Raw genomic sequence first — 18,462 nt, 5'->3', positions numbered from 1 at the left:
TGAGAAAAAAATTAAAGCAGTTGATTAATTCAGTTTTAATATAGTGGAAACTATTTGAAAAATGTATTATCAAGGGAGTGATCACACTTTTTCCCACATATTGTATGTACAGATCACCCACACACTTGATGAGACTGAAGAATTCCTTCCCTTGCTATGTTTTATTGCAGTCCACTGTTTTTGAAACACTAATTAAAAAACCAAGGAAAACAGATATTCTTCAAAGACGAACCTGTGAAAATGACCCAGGCTTCTTACCTTGGCAAAGGCTTCCCAGGTTTGCACAACTGGTTGGTTCAATTGCAGAAGAGGGAATTAAGTATGAGCCTTTAGAAAAAGAAAGCAAAATAATTAGAAATGTTTGGCTACTGGGAAGAAAACTGTCATGTTTCAGAATATATTCATATTGCAGTTACATAGTCCTCTTCCTAATTGGTGAAACTGATGCTACCATTGCCTGTAAGGCTTGAGGGGTTTTTTGTTTGCTTTCTGTTGCAGCTGAGGGATCTGTGAAAGCCCTGCAAACTTTCAAGTTACAGTCATGTATTTAGCTTTCATTAAATAACTGCATTAAATGACTGCAGCTTGCATGTACCCTGTGAAATGGCTTTAAGAGAGAGGTTCGCGTGGCCACAGGAGTTAAGCAATCCTGTGTCATAATGCGTGTCTTGGAGAACCAGCCACGCTTAGCTGCTGTAGCACAGGTTACCTGCACCACACACCTCTGAGTAATCTGCCTGTGACAGACACCAACTAGATAAAAGGTGATTAAACTTGTTCCTCTGCCTGGGATGTGGGTGTGATTAATATTCTGGTATGCATGATTTATAAGCAGATAATGTTGTAAGTCTGTATCCCTACTGAATTATTCATAACAACATGCACACACTTTGATGATATGGAGCCAAAACCAGGGCATACAAGAATGGCTACTGAAAAAGAACTGGTTAATTACACCTTGTGCATTAATTACACCTTGTGTATCCCAGAAGTTCAACCACAGACAGAGCTAAATAATGGGGCCATAGAGCATGACATAATCATGAACCTACTGTGAGGGCTGCCCTTTTGGCTTTTGCTTTACCACTTCAGAATCATATTGACTCAGTGAGATTCTCTCTCAAAACACTGTATCTTTTTATAAAAGAGCCAACTCTTTGAGAAAGTTAGGAAAATACTTCCTGTGATACAAGAACATACAAAGCATGGGGCCTTGAAGCAGAAATCATGTCATGCCACAGATACCATTACATGCGTTGCTGAGAAAAATAGGGCAGCTTAACCTCAACAAAACTCAGCAAACTCCAGGAATGATGAAGTGAACATACTCACTCCCAAAAAAACATATTCCCCCCAAAATATATTTGTTAATATTAAACAGTCAATATCCAACCCTGCTGTAAATTAACTCCTTGTTTCTGTATGATTTTATTTGGTAAAAGTAATTACAATTCCAATCCAACTTTACAAAACTATTAAGTCAGAAGACTTGCATTGGGTTTTAGTAATGGGGACTTAGAGTTGCTACAGGGGTAGCTTCTGTGAGAGGCTGCTAGAGGTTCCCCTATGCCTGGTAGAACCAGTGACAGCTGGCTCCAAGAGGAACGCATTGCTGGCCCAGACCTAGTCCATCAGTGATGATGGTAGTGCTTCAGTGATGACATATTTAAGAAGGTGAAAACACTGTTGCACAACAGCAACTGTAGTTGGAGACAAAAGTGAGAATATGTGGGAGAAACAACTCTGCAGATGCCAAGAATTGGGAGGAGGTGCTCCAGGTGCCAGAGCAGAGATTACACTGAAGCCTATGGTGAAGACCATGGTGAGGCAGGCTGTCCCCCTATAGTCCACAGAACACCCCACACCAGAGCAAGCAGATGCCCAAAGGACACTGTGATCCCCATCAGAAGTCCACATTGCAGCAGGCTCCTGTCAGGACCTGTGGACCAGAGTCCACACCGCAAGTGGGTTTGCTGGCAGGACTTTTGATCCTGTGGAGTACACACACTGCAGCAATCTGTTCCTGACGAACTGCACTACATGGAAGGGTCCCTCACTGGAGCAGTTCATGAAGAACTACAGCCCATGGGACAGATCATGCTGGAGACATTTGGGGAGGACTGTCTCACATGGGAGGAACTCCACACTGGAGCTGGAGAAGAGTGTGAGGAATCCTCCTTTGGAGAAGGAAGGCATAGCAGACATGTCATGAACTGACTGCAACCCCCATTCTCCAGTCCTACTCAGGGAAAGGAGGTGGAGAAATTGGGAGTAAAGTTGAGCCTGAAGAGAAGGGATAGGTGAGGGGAAGGTGTTTTTAAGACTTTATTTTATTTCTCATCCTGCTCTGACTTGATTGGTAATAAACAGAACTAACTTCCCCGCATCTAGTTTGTTTTGTACACAGTGGTCACTGGTGAGTGATCACTCCCTGTCATTATCTTGAGCATGAGGCTTTTGTTGTATTTTCTTTCCCTCTGTTCAGCTGTGATAGAGTGGTGTTGGTGGGCACCAAGTGTCCAGCCAGGGCTCAATCCACCACAACTGTATACTTTAAAGAGGGATACTTCCAGTGAATATATCAGCTTTTTTAACTTTTAATTGGGTTGAATTCTGGCAAGACTTTCCCAACGTGTCCACTAAAGAAAATATAATGATTTGCATGTTAGCAGATACTTCCCATAATAAGCTACTTTATGAAGCTAAATGGCATGGTCAGTAATGTGGCATGGTCAGTAATGTGAACAACAGATATGAACACTTTGATGTATGTCACTCACTAAAACTGAGACATCTATATCTATATATAGCTTGTCACACTAGACTTTCTTATAGTCAGCAAAGAAGAACAGGTACTTCAACAGTGAAAAAATTCTGACTTCACTGAGGCATCTTCTCCAATATGAGATGACCTTTGGAACAGCATTTTTCATTCTATTACTCATAATCAGCACTGAGGTCAATTAGCTCATCCTGAAACATCATTCAGCTGCCTATGGTGGGCAGAAAAATTAAGTATTCTTCTGGCCTTTGAAAATGAAGACTTTACATGATGTGTGTATGAAGCAAATGGAATTGCAGGCATGGACACACATGCACCAATGTCACCCTTAAACTGAGCAGATCATACCATGGTATAGGCGTAGCCAGTGCAGGCTCCAAGATCAGTACCTAAAACTGGCTACATGCTGCTCAACTTGCCTGCAGAGAGCTCTGAATTGGTGGCATTACACTGCTGCCGTTACCTAGGCTACCTGTTTTAAAATTAGTCCGGATCCCCAGGCTGTGTACATATACCTTTAAATGCAAGCTGTGCGGAGGTACCGCAATAAAAACAGAATTCCATCAAGTCTTACAGAAACACCCCACCATGATTGCACAGCTGTGAAAACATTAGTCTAAGGAATAAACCAGGAGAAGGTAAAACTATGAAAAGATTATCTGGAACAATTTGCCAGTGTACTTGTATGAGCTTTGTCTGAAACACCATGAAAATAACTCTCCTTGAAAAATGTAAGCACTGTTCAGGCATAGATGTGCTGAGATCACTTCTAAACGCTTGGCTTGCCTCTTTTGAAGTTACATGCTGCTTCCTGGGAAGCATTATTGGAGCGCTGCAAAAGCCTCTTTTCTGCATAAACCCTTCCACTGCTGCTAAATGAAGCCTGATCGGTTTGAGTCATCTCCCCACTGTAAGTGGTTTATTCATGGTTGATAGCCTGACTCATCAACTCCCCTGTTGAAGGCTGGTTTTACAATGAAGGCGTTTATTCAAGAAGATGAAGGGAAGAAAATTCTAACAATTTCATCTCTGGGATTAGTGACCAATTTTGAAATGGCACTGAACCCAGTGTTTTCTTTTAGGAAATACTCTGGTCCAGGAAAGCCTGTATCACAGTGGGTGATGCCTTGTCAGGACTTAAATTGACACTACTTAAAGTAAGTTTAAACTATTAAGTAGTGAGGCGTCAAAGGAACAAAAAGGCAGAACTGGAGAGGACAGCATTAGATATGAAAAGACACCACATGGTTAAAAAACAAATAAATATTTGTAATTGATTAATTAATTTATTTTTTTTCTTAACTAATGTGTATTTTGCTTTGGTAGAAAGGCTCAAACTAAGGTCTGATAGCAGTTGATTTTTCACAAGCATCATCAGTGCATGTATAGGCTACTGTTGGCTACGATTCAGATTTTCCCCTACTCATTTTATGATTATCCAAATTCTGTAAAATTGCTGCTACCACAAACAGTGGGTATTTTTTTTAATTAAAAAGTATTTTAAAATAATTGTTAAAATAAATGGTCCAAAGTGACAATGATTTTTCAGTTATTTTGCCCAGAGAGGCTGTGGAGTCTCCTTTCAAAACCCACCTGGATGCGTTCCCATGCGGCCTGTCCAAGGTGATCCTGATTTGGCAGAGGTCCCTTCCAACCCCTAATATTCTGTGATTTTTGCTGTGAAGCAGCAAATCAGTATTTAGGGGATTTTTTTTTATTTAGGAATCAACTGTCTACTGTTTCAAAGCCTCTGTTTATGGTAAGAGTTGAACTAAAGTTTAAGAAGGTAAAGCCTAGCTGTTTTTCTTTCACAGGAACTCTTTTTTCCTCCATGCTGGTATGTACATTCAGCACAATGCAGACGTGCGCAGGGAAAATAAGCGAAAAAGATTTGGCAAGGCGTACTCACCACAACTCAAATTGTTTTCTGCTTTCAGTGCTGAAGTTGGAATACTCCAGAATTCGTTTTCCCAGTCTACAATGTTTCCTTTCACATCGCAGCTGAGGTTGGCCAGTGTTTGTGAATTCATGGTGAAATTCCAGAGGCGGAAGTTGTAAATGTCCCCATTTAGAGAGCTCACTTCATTGCTATTAGAGCCCAGCACCAGCCTCCCATTTCCCGGGATAACTTTGCCAAAGATATCTGGACAGTATTCTACATGATAGGTGCTTTTGGCATATACACCTATAGTGCCTGAGAAGCTGTCCCCTACAACACAGAGCTGTTGAAAGACTTCTGTGAAAAACTCTGCATTTCGAGGCAAGGCGTTCTCAAGGATGCACTGCTTGCCTGAGATGGACAGAAAATGGCCTTTTGTGGTCTTCCCAAAGCTGAAGAATTCTGTTGAAAAGGTATCAGTGTAGGAGAAAACTTTCCAGTCGTCGTTGTCATCACCGCTGCCCTTGGTTGCTTCAAAGCATAGCGTAAACTGGCTAAGCTCTGGCACTGAGACAGTCTCTGACAGGGACACAGCATCGACATCAGGAACCTGGGGAATGATGACTTTCTGATTCCTCAGAGATACAGCAACTAGAACCAGGAGCAGATAAATAAATGAACAAAAAAAAAAAAATTCATTGTATAGAAATGAAGGCAGATTGGCAGCAGGGGTTAAAGTAACATTCATTAAATCAAACATTTATTGGGTGGTTTCTATCACTGTAATATACCAATAGCACACATCCAGGGGAATTTGGCTTGGGAGTGCACTCAGCTGAAAACAATGTAGGGTTTGTTTTCAACAGCACAGTGAACGCTCCACAACACATAGTTAACAACCCCTATAGCTGCAGGAAGAGCAGCATTATGACTTATTACCTAACTTCCAACACTTTAGAAAAATTACTACCCGTTCATCTAGTAAGGAGGCATTAGGCAATGGAATAAAATAGTTATTTGAAAAGCCCAGCATGATTTGCTTTTAGGACGTATTACTTTAATTACTTGTCTGCATGACTGCACTACACCGATGAAGTTCAGGCCTTGCTTCTTTTAAATATTGCAATGCAAGATATCTCCCATTAGATTAGGTTCCTGAATTCAGCTAATGGCTTTCTACAAAGCATTGGGCGCTCTAATTTTGTTCCCAGAAGCCTTCTGGTTGAATACTGCAATTGCACGTTCATGAATTTTATATCCAAAGTGTTCACTATTTGCTAATATTTGGGTCAGCATAAGTATCTAGAAATGACTAGTGTCCTTGCAAATATGCCCTGCAGGAAGGGTATTTAGGTGTGGTCAGAACTAGTCTGTCTCTAATCAATATTAAGTATTCTGATATGCGTGGGCAACATTGCAGTCAGCAAATGTGAAGAACACTATCATACAATATATGCTGCTTCTCCATGAGGATATTACTGACAGTTCTAGAAGTTCACCCTAATTTGAAGAACATTGTTTTTCAAAATAAAGCGTTGATATGATCAGTTTTATTGGCACACTCATGTCATCAAAACTCTTCCAGTAAATTTCTCCACAGAGAGAAGTTTCAGGTTATCAGTCATGCAAAGGTATCAACGTCAACAAGACCAGACTGCAGCAACCCTCAGTTTTACTTCTGCCTCTGCAGTCTGTGGCCAACCACACATACAGTAAATGTCTGCTGCCTCTTTTACACATTTTCACAGTGTATATATGCTGGAAGTGAAACTGGGTTTTGCCATACCTGAAGAATAACTTCTACAGTAGTTAGTATCTAGTCTCCCTTGGAATTTTTAAGTGATGCCACAACATACATTATCTCAGAGTTAGATGAAACCCTTTCCATATCAGGGGATGACACATGTGGGGGAAGGGTGACTGTCATGCCACACTCAGGAAAATAAGACACATATATGGGGTATAAGGATGCCGTGTGTTCTGTGGTATTGCAATTTCCCTTTGCCAGCTGCTTGCAAAGACTCTGAGCTCCAAACTACCATATTTGGATATACACAAAGACGTAATTTGACCAATATATTATACAGTAAAATAACATAAAGCATTTCACATTATTTGCCAACCCAGCAACTAAAGAATGGGTGGGAAGGGAGAAAAATACTGGGCTTTTACAGTTACTGGATTTACTTCAGAGACTTTTTTTTTTCTTTCCAAGGGCAAAAGTATGTTGCAACAATTTTATAGATAGAAAATGCGTTCAACTCTCCATTGAAAACAGAGCCTTTTTTTTCCATGGGTTAATTATACTGTAAGCTTCTTTACATAACATGGAAAATGTTCCAGAAGTATAAGGATTCAAAACTCAAAAAAGAAGAGAGATCATTCATATAAGCACTGTATAGCCTGTGTTAGGGTGGGCAGAAGAGTTATGGAACACCTGGTCACATTTAAACACTATAGGAAGAGAAATAAACAGAGAAGATGTTGCTGCAGTACTGAACAAGTCTACTGCACTCTGCTGTATTCATCTGAGAGATTTAAACACTGCCACCTTCCCCACACAGTGAAAGAACAAAAATGACAAGTATTTAGACTATGTGGAGAAAACAGAATCCTCCCATCAACATTAAGTACAGATCTCTTTCCTGATTACTGTTGCACAGCCATTTGTTTGTCATACTGATTAATTTCAGGTGTTAATACCACAGAAACAGATTATTCTCTGAGCAAGAATACATTCTAGGAATAATTATCCAAGTGTTTAGACTACTTTCAGAATGATGTTAAATTGTTTCTGTTAGGAAGATAACTGGATTGCAATGAATAGGGGTTATTTTGGACACACTGCTATTTGCTCATGAAGAATGTACAAAAGTCTGCCTGGATGCATAAGGAGCAACCAGACACTGTTCTGAGACCCACATCTGCTTTTGCAGGAGCGCTGGGATGACACAAAGCCTGCCTCTGCTGCTTTTCACAGCCCCTAGCTTACTTGCAGCTCACTGCTGCACATCTCCTATGTCATATAAGCAAGCAAGCCAGGAGTCCTTAGACTGTATTTTACAACCCCTTGCAGGGAAGACTGCTTTCCTGCCAGTTGATGGGCTTTTCAGCATGGTTCAGTGCTCAAGTGGTGGCTTCATCTGTTCCTAGCTTCACTGCTTTCATCTGCTCCTTCTCTGATGCTAGAAGAAATGCATTAACCTTAATGACACCTGCAAGTGTGTATATACCTAATAGCTGCTTGAGACCTTTTCTTGCTACTACTGTGCTGAATTGTGCTTTTAATTTGGGCTGCTGCACTACTACTCAGCTGTCAGTTAATTTTATGTGACACTGTCCCAAGCATTTCTGTACTAGCAGAGGTCTGTTAGCTCTCCTTCCTCTCCTTTTGGTAACTGAGTGACTTCTACTTATCATTATTAATTAGTAACTGAGTGACTTATAATTAACATGCCAGCTCTTCAGATGGTGTAAATTGACACAATTCCCCTAAGACTAGCAAAGCTGCATTCATTTACTGCTACTGAGGATCTAGTCTATCCATCTCCTCTTGGTGTATTGCAGGAGGTGACAATGAGGAAAGTCAACATTTGTGTGGGTGGTCAGCTTGTTGTGGATAACAGGATGTGCCCTGTGAAACTCAGTTTGAAACTGCTCTTACATAAAACTAAGCAGTCACACAAAACCTGTTCTATTCCTGGCTAATTCCATCCCAAAACTCACTCATTTATATTTGTCTTTCCCCACATATATTTTGTCTTGTGTACATATTGTACCATTAATGTATTTTTAAATACTATATAGCAAATTGCTGTGTTTCTTTGAATACACTTTCCAACTTTGCATTACCCTGTAAAACACAGGATTGAAAAAACTACTTAGTTTTATTTCTTACATATGATAATTTCAGAGAAACAGAAGCTAAATATGAATAAAAACAGTAGTCCCCTCACTTTGGGAGAAATAATGATTTTGCCCAGCTATCATGTTTATAGTAATTGCAGTGGCATCAGCTTGACAAGGGAGCTTTGAAACTTCACTGGGGACCTGAATTGAGGGGGTGTGCAATTTCCCTGATGACTTCGGGAACTCTTTACAGGGACAAGAGAACATGGTATTGACATCTGCCATGCAGCTGCATCATAATTTGTATATGTGTGTCCTTTTATAACATGAAAGCAGTACATTATCATTGTTTTACCAAGCTCCTTTTCTTTATCCATTGCTAGGTTAAACATTGCCATGATCTTTGTCTGTAACCCAGTGTTACAGACACTGCAAGACCGTGGTCAATAAGCAGAAAACAGTTGTAATTTGCCACATATGCATGAAGCCAGCTCTTCTGGCATCCACAGTCAAAATCAAGACATCAGGTTAGAGTTATAGATTTGGAATAATGAAAGAAAATCCAGCAGATGCTTAACAGCAAGCCTTAACAGAGTTTCCAAAGTAGCGCATATGTGAACCATTAAAATATGTCACTGGTGAAGGTCACTGATATCATTACTCAAGCTGGGGAGCAGCTGCCTTACTCAAAAGGAAAGATTATCTTCCAAGACTATTTAACTTTAATAGTGCAATCCGTGAATGCAAGGTATAACTCCATTTGGCATCACCTATATGTATATATACACAAGTGGTTCTCTAACTGCATTTGTGGACTTTTCCTCTCCTCCTCATTAAATATATGAGGGCAGTACTGAATCTTTCAATTCCAGCTGTAAGTCATCTTATCCCTTATAATCAAAAAATATTAAACAGAAATAAAGAAATACATAATTTTGCATGAACAGATTGCATTTAAATTTTTTATGATCCACCTGATATTACAACTTCTTACAATACAGCAAAAGCTGCTACTTTCAAATAGAGACCCCTTTCAGAAAATTTGCTTCCACTTTCAGAAAAGAATAGGTGCTCCTACAATTACTACTGCATTCATTTTGTCAGCATGAAAGGATCTCAGTAGAAATAAATATTTTTAGCTCCTCTGATGTTATCTTTTTTTTTTTTTCTTTTTAGAACAGCACACAAATTTTGCTGGCACAATGAGGACTTCCTTTGCCTTATGATTTCCAGGGGTTGCTATCTTCATTTTTTAAACTATATGGTATCTATATAAATATATAAACATTAAAATCAAAATAAATCACAGGGAGGATCTACTTGTAACTGAAGAGATAACTGCAAATCTCTGTGCTCTGTATTTCTACAGCTGCCAGTCAATCAACAGAATGTGTATGCTACAGTAATATAAATGCTCAAAGCAATACTAGTATTCATTCCAAGGCGTGTAATTTTGACACAAGAAAGACTACTGTTCACAACTGCAAACTGTAACTCTGAAGTGGATGAATGGTGAGTAGCAGATAGGGCCTGTAAATGATCACCCCCTAATGGTCTCCACTGCCTTCCTGCCCTTTACCATCATGTCAGAGCAACTTGTAATTAACACTTTAAATGACAAAGGAAACACCAATCATATCTCATTTGTCATGTTCTAGGGGAAAAAACATGAGCATTTTCCCCCCAGTTGTTAGGCTTTTTAAAATCTCAGCATTGCCATGTATTTAAAGAAGGGAAAGAAAGGTCAAGGAACTGGAACACACTAGTTCATCCCTGGGAGTTTGTTCCTAGAGCCTGGAAGAATCCCTGAGAAGTTCTGCCTTGTGAATAAAGTCCTCCCCACTGTTGGGTGCCTCATGGCTGAGGCATGTTCTGGCTGAGCTAAGTTCCCTCTCACGCTCTCCTTTCAATGTCTCTCTGCAGGTATATTGACCTGGCGTCCTGGTTCCAAACCCTCCAGCATAAATCAGCAGGGAGAGGCACCATTAGGCCTAAGATCCTTGCATGTGAGAAGTTTTTCTACCATGATTCATGTCATGTCCCAGAATAATATAATTTCTTCTATTCCAAAGAAAAATAAATTATTTAAAAAAACAGACAATCATAGAATCAATAAGGTTGGAAAAGACCTCAGAGATCATCAAGTCCAACCTATCACCCAACACCTCATGACTAACTAAATCATGGCTTCAAGTGCCACATCCAAACCTTTTTTGAACACCTCCAGGGATGGTGACTCCACCACCACCCTGGGCAGCACATTCCAATGGCCAATTACTCTTTCTGTGAAGAACTTTCTCCTCATCTCAAGCCTGAACTTCCACTGGCACAGCTTGAGACTGTGTCCTCTTGCTCTGGTGCTGGCTGCCTGGGAGAAGAGACCAACCCCCACCTGGCTCCAACCTCCTTTCAGGTGGCTGTAGAGAGCAATAAGGTCTCCCCTGAGACTCCTCTTCTCCAGGCTAAACAACCCCAGCTCCCTCAGCCTTACCTAATAGGGCTTGTGCTCAAGATCTCTCACAAGCCTCGTTGCCCTTCTCTGGACACATTCAAGTGTCTCAATGTCCTTCTTAAATTGAGGAGCCCAGAAATCAACACAGTACTCAAGGTGTGACCTAACCAGTGCTGAGCACAGGGGCAGAATGACAACCCTGCTCCTTCTGGCGACACTAGTTCTGATACAGGCCAGAATGCCATTGGCCTTCTTGGTTACCTGGGCACACTGCTGGCTCATGTTCAGCTGGAAGTCAACCAGTACCCCCAGGTCCCTTTCTGCCTGGCTGCTCTCCAGCCACTCTGACCCCAGCCTGTAGCGCTGCATGGGGTTTTTGTGACCAAAGTGCAGCACCCAGTACTTGGACTTCTTAAATGCCATCATGTTGGACTCCGCCCATCTGTCCAGCCTGTCAAGGTCCCTCTGCAGAGCTCTCCTACCCTCAACACCTGCCTCCAACTTGGTGTCATCTGCAAACTTACTAATGATGGAATCAATCCCCTCATTTAGATCATCAATAAGATATTGAACAGGATGGAGCCCAACACTAATCCCTGGGGGACACCACTAGGGACTGGCTGCCAGCTGGATGTGGCACCGTTCACCACCACTCTCTGGGCTCGGCCCTCCAGCCAGTTCCTAACCCAGTGCAGAGTGCTGCTTTCCAAGCCATGGGCTGACAGCTTGGCCAGGAGTTTGCTATGGGGATGGTGTCAAAGGCCTTGCTGAAGTCCAGATAGGCTACATCCACAGCCTTCCCCACATCTACCAGGCAGGTCACTTGATCACAGAAGGAGATCAGATTGGTGAGGCAGGACCTGCCCTTCCTAAATCCATGTTGGCTAACCGTAGTTTTATACTGCAAACCTCCCCATCCTTCCCTTCTCATGGAGGACTTGATTTCTTTGGAAATTATTGCTCTAATTCTTATAGTACATTTCCTTCTAACATCTCTAAGAGGGATGAAATACTTTGAGAGTTTACTTACTTCGTACATAGCTGGCATTAAACCCTTTCTTTTGGATACTGAAGTCACTTTTAAATGACACAATCATTTCATTTCCGGTAGAGTTATAAGATAATCCTTTGGCAGTGATGCCACAAAGGTTCATTGGGCTTTCCCCATTGTCTAATGTCAGTGAATCATAAATGCAACCTGGAGCCTCCTCGATGTCAAAATCAATGAATGTTAGCTGTATGATGAACCCATGAGGTGCTCGGATGATCCACTTGCATGCTTGACTGTTTGGATAATCACTGGGGAAGCATGGAGAAGTGAAAACTCCAGAGGGATCAGTTAGCACCGTCCTGCAGTCATAGCATCCATAAGCTGGCAAAAAAAAAACACAGAAAGGTTGGAAGTCAGGAAGACAACAGGAAAGTAATTGTTAACACAATAACAAGAAGTATTTCTACACAGAAAAACAAACAGCCGGCCGGAAGAAAGGCAGAAAAAGGCCTGGTTTCTCGTGAGCAAAATTCTAGAGGAATAAGGATAGCAAAAGAATGTTTTAAGACATTCTACACAAAAGAAATATAAGTTATGCTGCTAAATATTTGTTTGTGAATACTATACAAATCTGCTATGTATACTGACCTGAGACAGACAAAGAGGAAGAAACACTTTTGAATTCAGAAAGGCAAACCAACTATTAAATTGCAACTTCTAAAAAGATGACTGGTATCATTTACATTTTCTAGCTGCTGGTCTGATGCTGACTGGTGGCTATTCCAGCAGCTTTGTGCCATGATGTTGCTTCCAGTGGAATGCCCCTGGAATGCAGCAGTACAAGAGATGGGTTGAAGAGCAGCAGAAGCAGCAGCTCTGCAGAGTCCTCGAATGTTAGTCATTGGCATTTCCAGCAAATGATCTCCACATCACCCAGAAGGGTAGCAGTGAGCTACTGGCTTTTGAATCAACAGCAGATTACTGCATTCTTCCCATGCTGACTCAGCTCCATTGACATATTTGCAGCAGTTAGGCTCTAAGAAACTCTTATCCTATTCCTCTTAGTACTTTGGCTTACCTGCTGTGCCACAAGAACTTCAGGCCTCGCTAGTCCCCAGGGTTTTCTTTCTTGTTTGATTTACATTTGCTCATTTACCATATATTTACTTAGTGTGTTATATGAAATAATTACCGTGAATGACTGTTGCTGAAACCTGTAAGTTTGCCAAAGCAGCACTGAACAAACTAGGTGGAAACTGAATATTGCCAACCAATAACTAAAGAAACCAATCATCACATTTATGCTGAATTACTTTGCAAACATTTAATTAGGCCCCAATCCTGTGTAAAGTTCTACAAGTACAAAACAAATAGGACAATGTGAACACGCATTGTGAGTTGCCCAAGTAGAAAAGTTGTCAAGTATAAACTACACATGGAGCAGCTACAAACCAGGAATGAAGACAACAGATTTCTCCAAAGAGCCTTTGGTGTTTCTTCCCACTGCTTGGGTCTTGATATTGTTCAGTCACATTCAAATAGTGTTTTGGCATGGCAAAAACAAAAGCAGTTTATATCTGCAGAGAGAATTGCAAGGTCTATTTCACAGACGTTTAATAATTTATTACTTGCAAATCACAAATTTGTATGGCCCCAAATAGGTAAAGAACCCAGTACAAGTTGGTTACATTAAAAAAGTATCAGTGAGATGCTTATTTGTTCAAATGAGAGGGAAAAAAAAGGCTGTCTGAAAGATCTGCAGTTAGTTTTGGGAAGCACTGGTGCTCATGACATTGGAAAACTTGACAAAGAGAAGCTTGTTCCTTCTTAATTTCTCTGCAAATCTTTACAGTCAGAGGAGTATGCTCACCTGCTCTAAAATCCTGCTGTTCCATTTATTAACCAGAGAGGGAACATTTACTTATTAGTATGGTGACTATAAATCCTGCAGTTGTATAAAGAGATAATACAGAAGATTTCACACGGATAGGTATCAGTTTTCAGAGAGCCACCCTAGACTGAGAGTAGGAAGAACGAGAAAGGCACGCTCAAAGCCAGAAGCTACCACAGTCTCCTAGTCTAGGGTGAGTGAGCCTCTTCAGGGCAAAGCAGCTGTAAGATGGCTCTGGCTGGAGCTGCCTCCAGCTGGAAGGCTCTGTGATTCACGTTCCTGCCTTTGTTATTTTCTAGGATGAGGGCTACAGGGGCGAAGGATCTGGCAGCGTGCCACACCCACTATCCTACTCATTCCTGCCAAAGAAATAAAAGACACAGAGCTATCTGGGCAGTTGAGAGCTTTCCATGTGCAGCCAGATGGTCTTGGACTGAGCTGTTAAGTGATGTAAATATGTATAGGAACACTGCTGTTAATGTACACTCATTGAGCCTTGGGCCTTTAAAGTAAATTTAAAAGGAATTCTAAAACATTGCCAAACAAGAAAAAAATTATTTCACTTGTCAGTAAAAGCATATCTCTCAAACTGATAGACTATTACATTTAACCCAAGACTGGAGAAGTCAAATTTGTTCATTAGAAGGAACAGAGGCATTCTTAAAAGAAGCCTGCCTTTATTAGTACTACTGATCACCATCAGCCAAAACAGGACTCAGCTCTTCTATTTATTTCTCTTGAGTACTTAGCATTGTTTCTAAGCTGTGTGGACAACAACCCCAAACCTCAGTACATGTAACAAAAATACTTTTATCCCTGCTCTCTGTCACTGTAAATACTAAACCAAAAATGCTACTTATATTACTGTTGCTTTTTTCCCCCCCAACCTTAATCTTTTCACTAACATAGTCTCATTTTACTATATACATATTGTTTTGTTGGTTTTACAGATCTAATGCAAAAAAAAACCCAACCCAACCCAGCCCCTAAATTTAGGTAGGAAAATAAGTGCTCTAAACTTTACATACACGGAAGAAACAGATTTGGTGAAAAAAATAGTTTACTTTTTTGAAGTGGGTTGGCTCCATTTTGGCAGAGTAGCTATTCTGTCCATGACTGCAATTTGAAGGAGAAATATCCTGTTTTCATGCAAATGTCCACAGTAGTAAGTAAAAAGAAAAGAAAACAAACAACAAAACTATATATAAACAGACCGGTTTTGAATGGAACTTTTTGCACAGCTTCTCAAGAGACAGTTATTTTTCTATAAACACCACCTCTTTTCCTCATTAAAGATAAAAAATGCTGTGGCAACCTTAGGCTGTCAGCCAAGCTGACCGATATTTTGCAATCCCATTGGCCCAGAGCAGTCCTGAACTGTGGATACTGAATACTTGTTGCAATACACACCACAAATATTTCTACAAGCAACCTGAGATATTTTATTGATTTTAATGAGAACAAACTTAGGTATGATATTCTTGGTCAGCAATTCCACATATGCAGAATGTGCCTGTCAAGGATTTGTTATCACCCTAGACCACAGGAAAGTCACTCTCCACATGTATTTTATCAAATAAACCCCTTCATCTTTTCTTCCTGAAACCAGAATGAATACTCTCCCCATATGGTAAAATCAAGTACTTAATTACAGCGTTTCCTACATTGAAAGTTTCACCAGGCAATTAATTTTACTCCATCATGAGAATACCATGGAGTTTGGTTTTCATTTCATAACCACTTTTTTTCCCCCCCTGCAGGACTCATACCTCCTATAATAAAAGAATAAGTATTTAGTATGATACTTCAATGTTACACTGAAAAGGAAAATTAATAATTTCCTCTGGAGTATGTTAGAGCTTTCATCAAAGTTATCTAAGCAATTCACATTGACTTCAGAAGGGGAACTGAACGTAGGGGAAATGGTTTTTTCCCTCCTATCATGCCCACTATATAAGGATAAAGTTAGGCATGGAGATAAAGGGGGAAAAAGCAGAAGTTTCCATGTACTTTGAGTTTCTAGTATAAGAAATTAGAGTACTGATTTTCCTTCACTATTTAGTAGTTGTAGCAGGTTTTATATGTCCAAAGCACACTATCAATGACTTAAAACTCCAGCTGGGAAAGCAGTCTGCCAATCCATCCCACTGTAGAAAATCCAAACCATTAGTATCTAGTGGCTGATGGAAAATTTTAGAATAGAATAGCATTTTTGGTCAAAGCAATTTGGCTATCTTTAATAGGAACTTATTGGTAAAGGCAGGAGTAGTCTACCCTTTCTCACAGTTGCCAATCTCCCTAACCATGAGACCACTCAATCTCTTCTGAATCTCCTGCCTATTCTACATGTATGTATATTAATTTCTATGAAGAGGAAAGTACTCTATATTTGTTTTTCCTACACCATGCTGAATTGTCTGAAGACTGTCCTAAAGCTAAGGAAGTAGGGGGAACAGTATGAGACTCATTAAAAATTGCACCATACACACACCCTACCCCCACCCCTCATATCCCATGGGACAAAATAAATTGCCCAGCTTGTACCAAGTACTGATTTTGTCCCTTCAGAGGCCCAGCACAGAACTCACAAAGCCTGTATGCACTGAGAGACACAATTTGAAAGTAATTTTCACAAGCCATTTGTGGGCAGCTGAAGCCATGGTCAGACTTGGAGCTGTAACACTGAACTTCAGATCTGGGAAGGAAACATTCTGTATATATTGTCCCATACATTCATACTTCTCTGTTTTTTCTTTCTTCTTACATGACTAACATATTCCAGCACTTGCCTCCAAAATCTGTGATGATATTTGTATTTTCCTCTAGCTCCCCACATGTCCCTACTTCTCACCATTGTCATAATTTTCCCCTAAAACTCCATCTTTTCCACTTATTTCTCAAGCATTAGTTTTGACTTCTACCTCTCCACCCACTTTAATTTCTGTGCTTACCCAACCTTGGAGAAATGCTGGACAGTAAAATTTTGCTTGGGCAAGAATTGTTTTAAAAGGGCAAAAGCAGTGCAGCTTGGGGTACTGCTGAGGAAGTTAGGAAACTGCACTTGCAATTTGTGTATTATCCAGTTTGTTTTCACACTATATTACATCTTGCACTGGATTTTTCTTTTTCTTTTACCATTTGTAGCATGCAGCAGGCCTTCTGTACAGCATTTTCCACCTAAGAGAAGTGTAAAAGACAACATACACAAGGGCTGTGGCAGCAGGCACCAATGATAGCCAGTATGGGTTCAATCAACATCAGTGGTATTTTTAGAAGTCCACTAAAAAGTTCTTCATAAAAGTAAGATAGAATGCTGCTGTGTTTCATTTTGGCATGAAAATTAACTCTACTTCTCCCAGTACAGGACACAACTTTCATATGAAAATGTTAAATAAATCTACATAGCTCTGAGACTGAGTTTTCAGAAAACAAAACAAAGCAGTTCATTTTAACTCTAGTTTTACTCAAGTGAACAATTAAAATCTCCTCTGCCTGACTGAATTAGGCCAGTCCTAAACCACAGAAAATCTTAATTACAGTCCCTAAGCACTTTAGACATAAAAAAGTCATGAAGAATTCATTCTAATGTGCTTTCATATAGAGATCTGATAACCTTTAAGCATTTTACATACATTTGAAAAGGTAGCACTTCGAAGGATGGTCATTTTGAACTAAGAGAGAAGCACAGGGAGATGATGCAACTGTGTGGCAAAGCCCAAAATAGAAGTGAAACCTTACAATCTTTTACTGTGAGAGGATGAAAAAAAAACACACCAATTTTGATGAACATTAGGCAGAAAATTCTTGTTTCATACTAAGAAATTAATTGTTTGGAGGGGAGGAGGTTGTTTCTATTTCAATGATGGCATAACAGAGATATGTCCAAACATTAGGTTAAATGTATTTATGACTCCAAATAGACGGGTGAATGAGGTCAGCAATGGACACACCTGCAGACAAGCAAGAGGAAGGGCCAAACCACCAAGATGTGGGTGGGCTGGAATAGCTACAGAACAAACAAACCCATATTACTCCAATGAGACACAAACACTAAACTCAGAACAACTATCACATGCCAAAGGCTTCAACAGTCACTTATCTTCACTTTAAAAAAATCATTTTAGAAGGGGATCTGTAGATTTACATAAATACCTGTACGCAAATTCTGAGTATATTAATTGCAAGTAAGTGCCATGTCATTCAATATAGACAAAACATAATGCTCTGTTTACTCACTTGTAAGCTAGTTATAAGGAAAGACCTATTCATTATTTTATGCAAAACATTAAGCATGGCACTCTTCTGGAGCCTCTGCACATCAAACTGTGTTGTCTGCTTTCTGCTCAACCCACAATTTCAATGAGATCTGTCTGAGAAAGTGTAAATGAGGAGGTACAGCAGGTTTATTTTTTGCTTCTTTACTTCCTTTCATAATTGTAGAAGCTGTTTGATCTCACCAAAAGATCCTTATATTGCCAGAATATGCTGGCTTTGATAAAAATTACTCAACACTACACATAATTTAATGTTAGCATGGACTGCAACACTCAAATTAAACAGAGAATCATAATTATAACAATTTAAACATCTGGAATTTAAAAAAAAAAAAAAGACAGAC

General features: G+C 40.1%; 1 protein-coding gene across 1 annotated transcript in view; it reads right to left on the bottom strand.

Moving 5' to 3' along the window:
• The window catches only part of ADGRG6 (adhesion G protein-coupled receptor G6), a 114,810-nt gene that overhangs the window by 56,263 nt on the left and 40,085 nt on the right, over window positions 1–18,462 (bottom strand). Inside the window, exons 3-5 of the mRNA XM_054162664.1 lie at window positions 11,993–12,334; window positions 4,692–5,312; window positions 259–327 (exon numbers count right to left, since the gene is read on the bottom strand). Of these exons, the coding sequence (XP_054018639.1) occupies window positions 259–327; window positions 4,692–5,312; window positions 11,993–12,334 (1,032 nt within the window). The remainder of the gene's footprint in view (window positions 1–258; window positions 328–4,691; window positions 5,313–11,992; window positions 12,335–18,462) is intronic.

This window comes from Dryobates pubescens, chromosome 6 (genome assembly GCF_014839835.1).
Source record: "Dryobates pubescens isolate bDryPub1 chromosome 6, bDryPub1.pri, whole genome shotgun sequence".
Lineage (NCBI taxonomy): Eukaryota > Metazoa > Chordata > Aves > Piciformes > Picidae > Dryobates > Dryobates pubescens.
The sequence above is the reverse complement of the archived record's forward strand: the minus strand, read 5'-3'. Positions and strand labels throughout refer to the sequence as shown.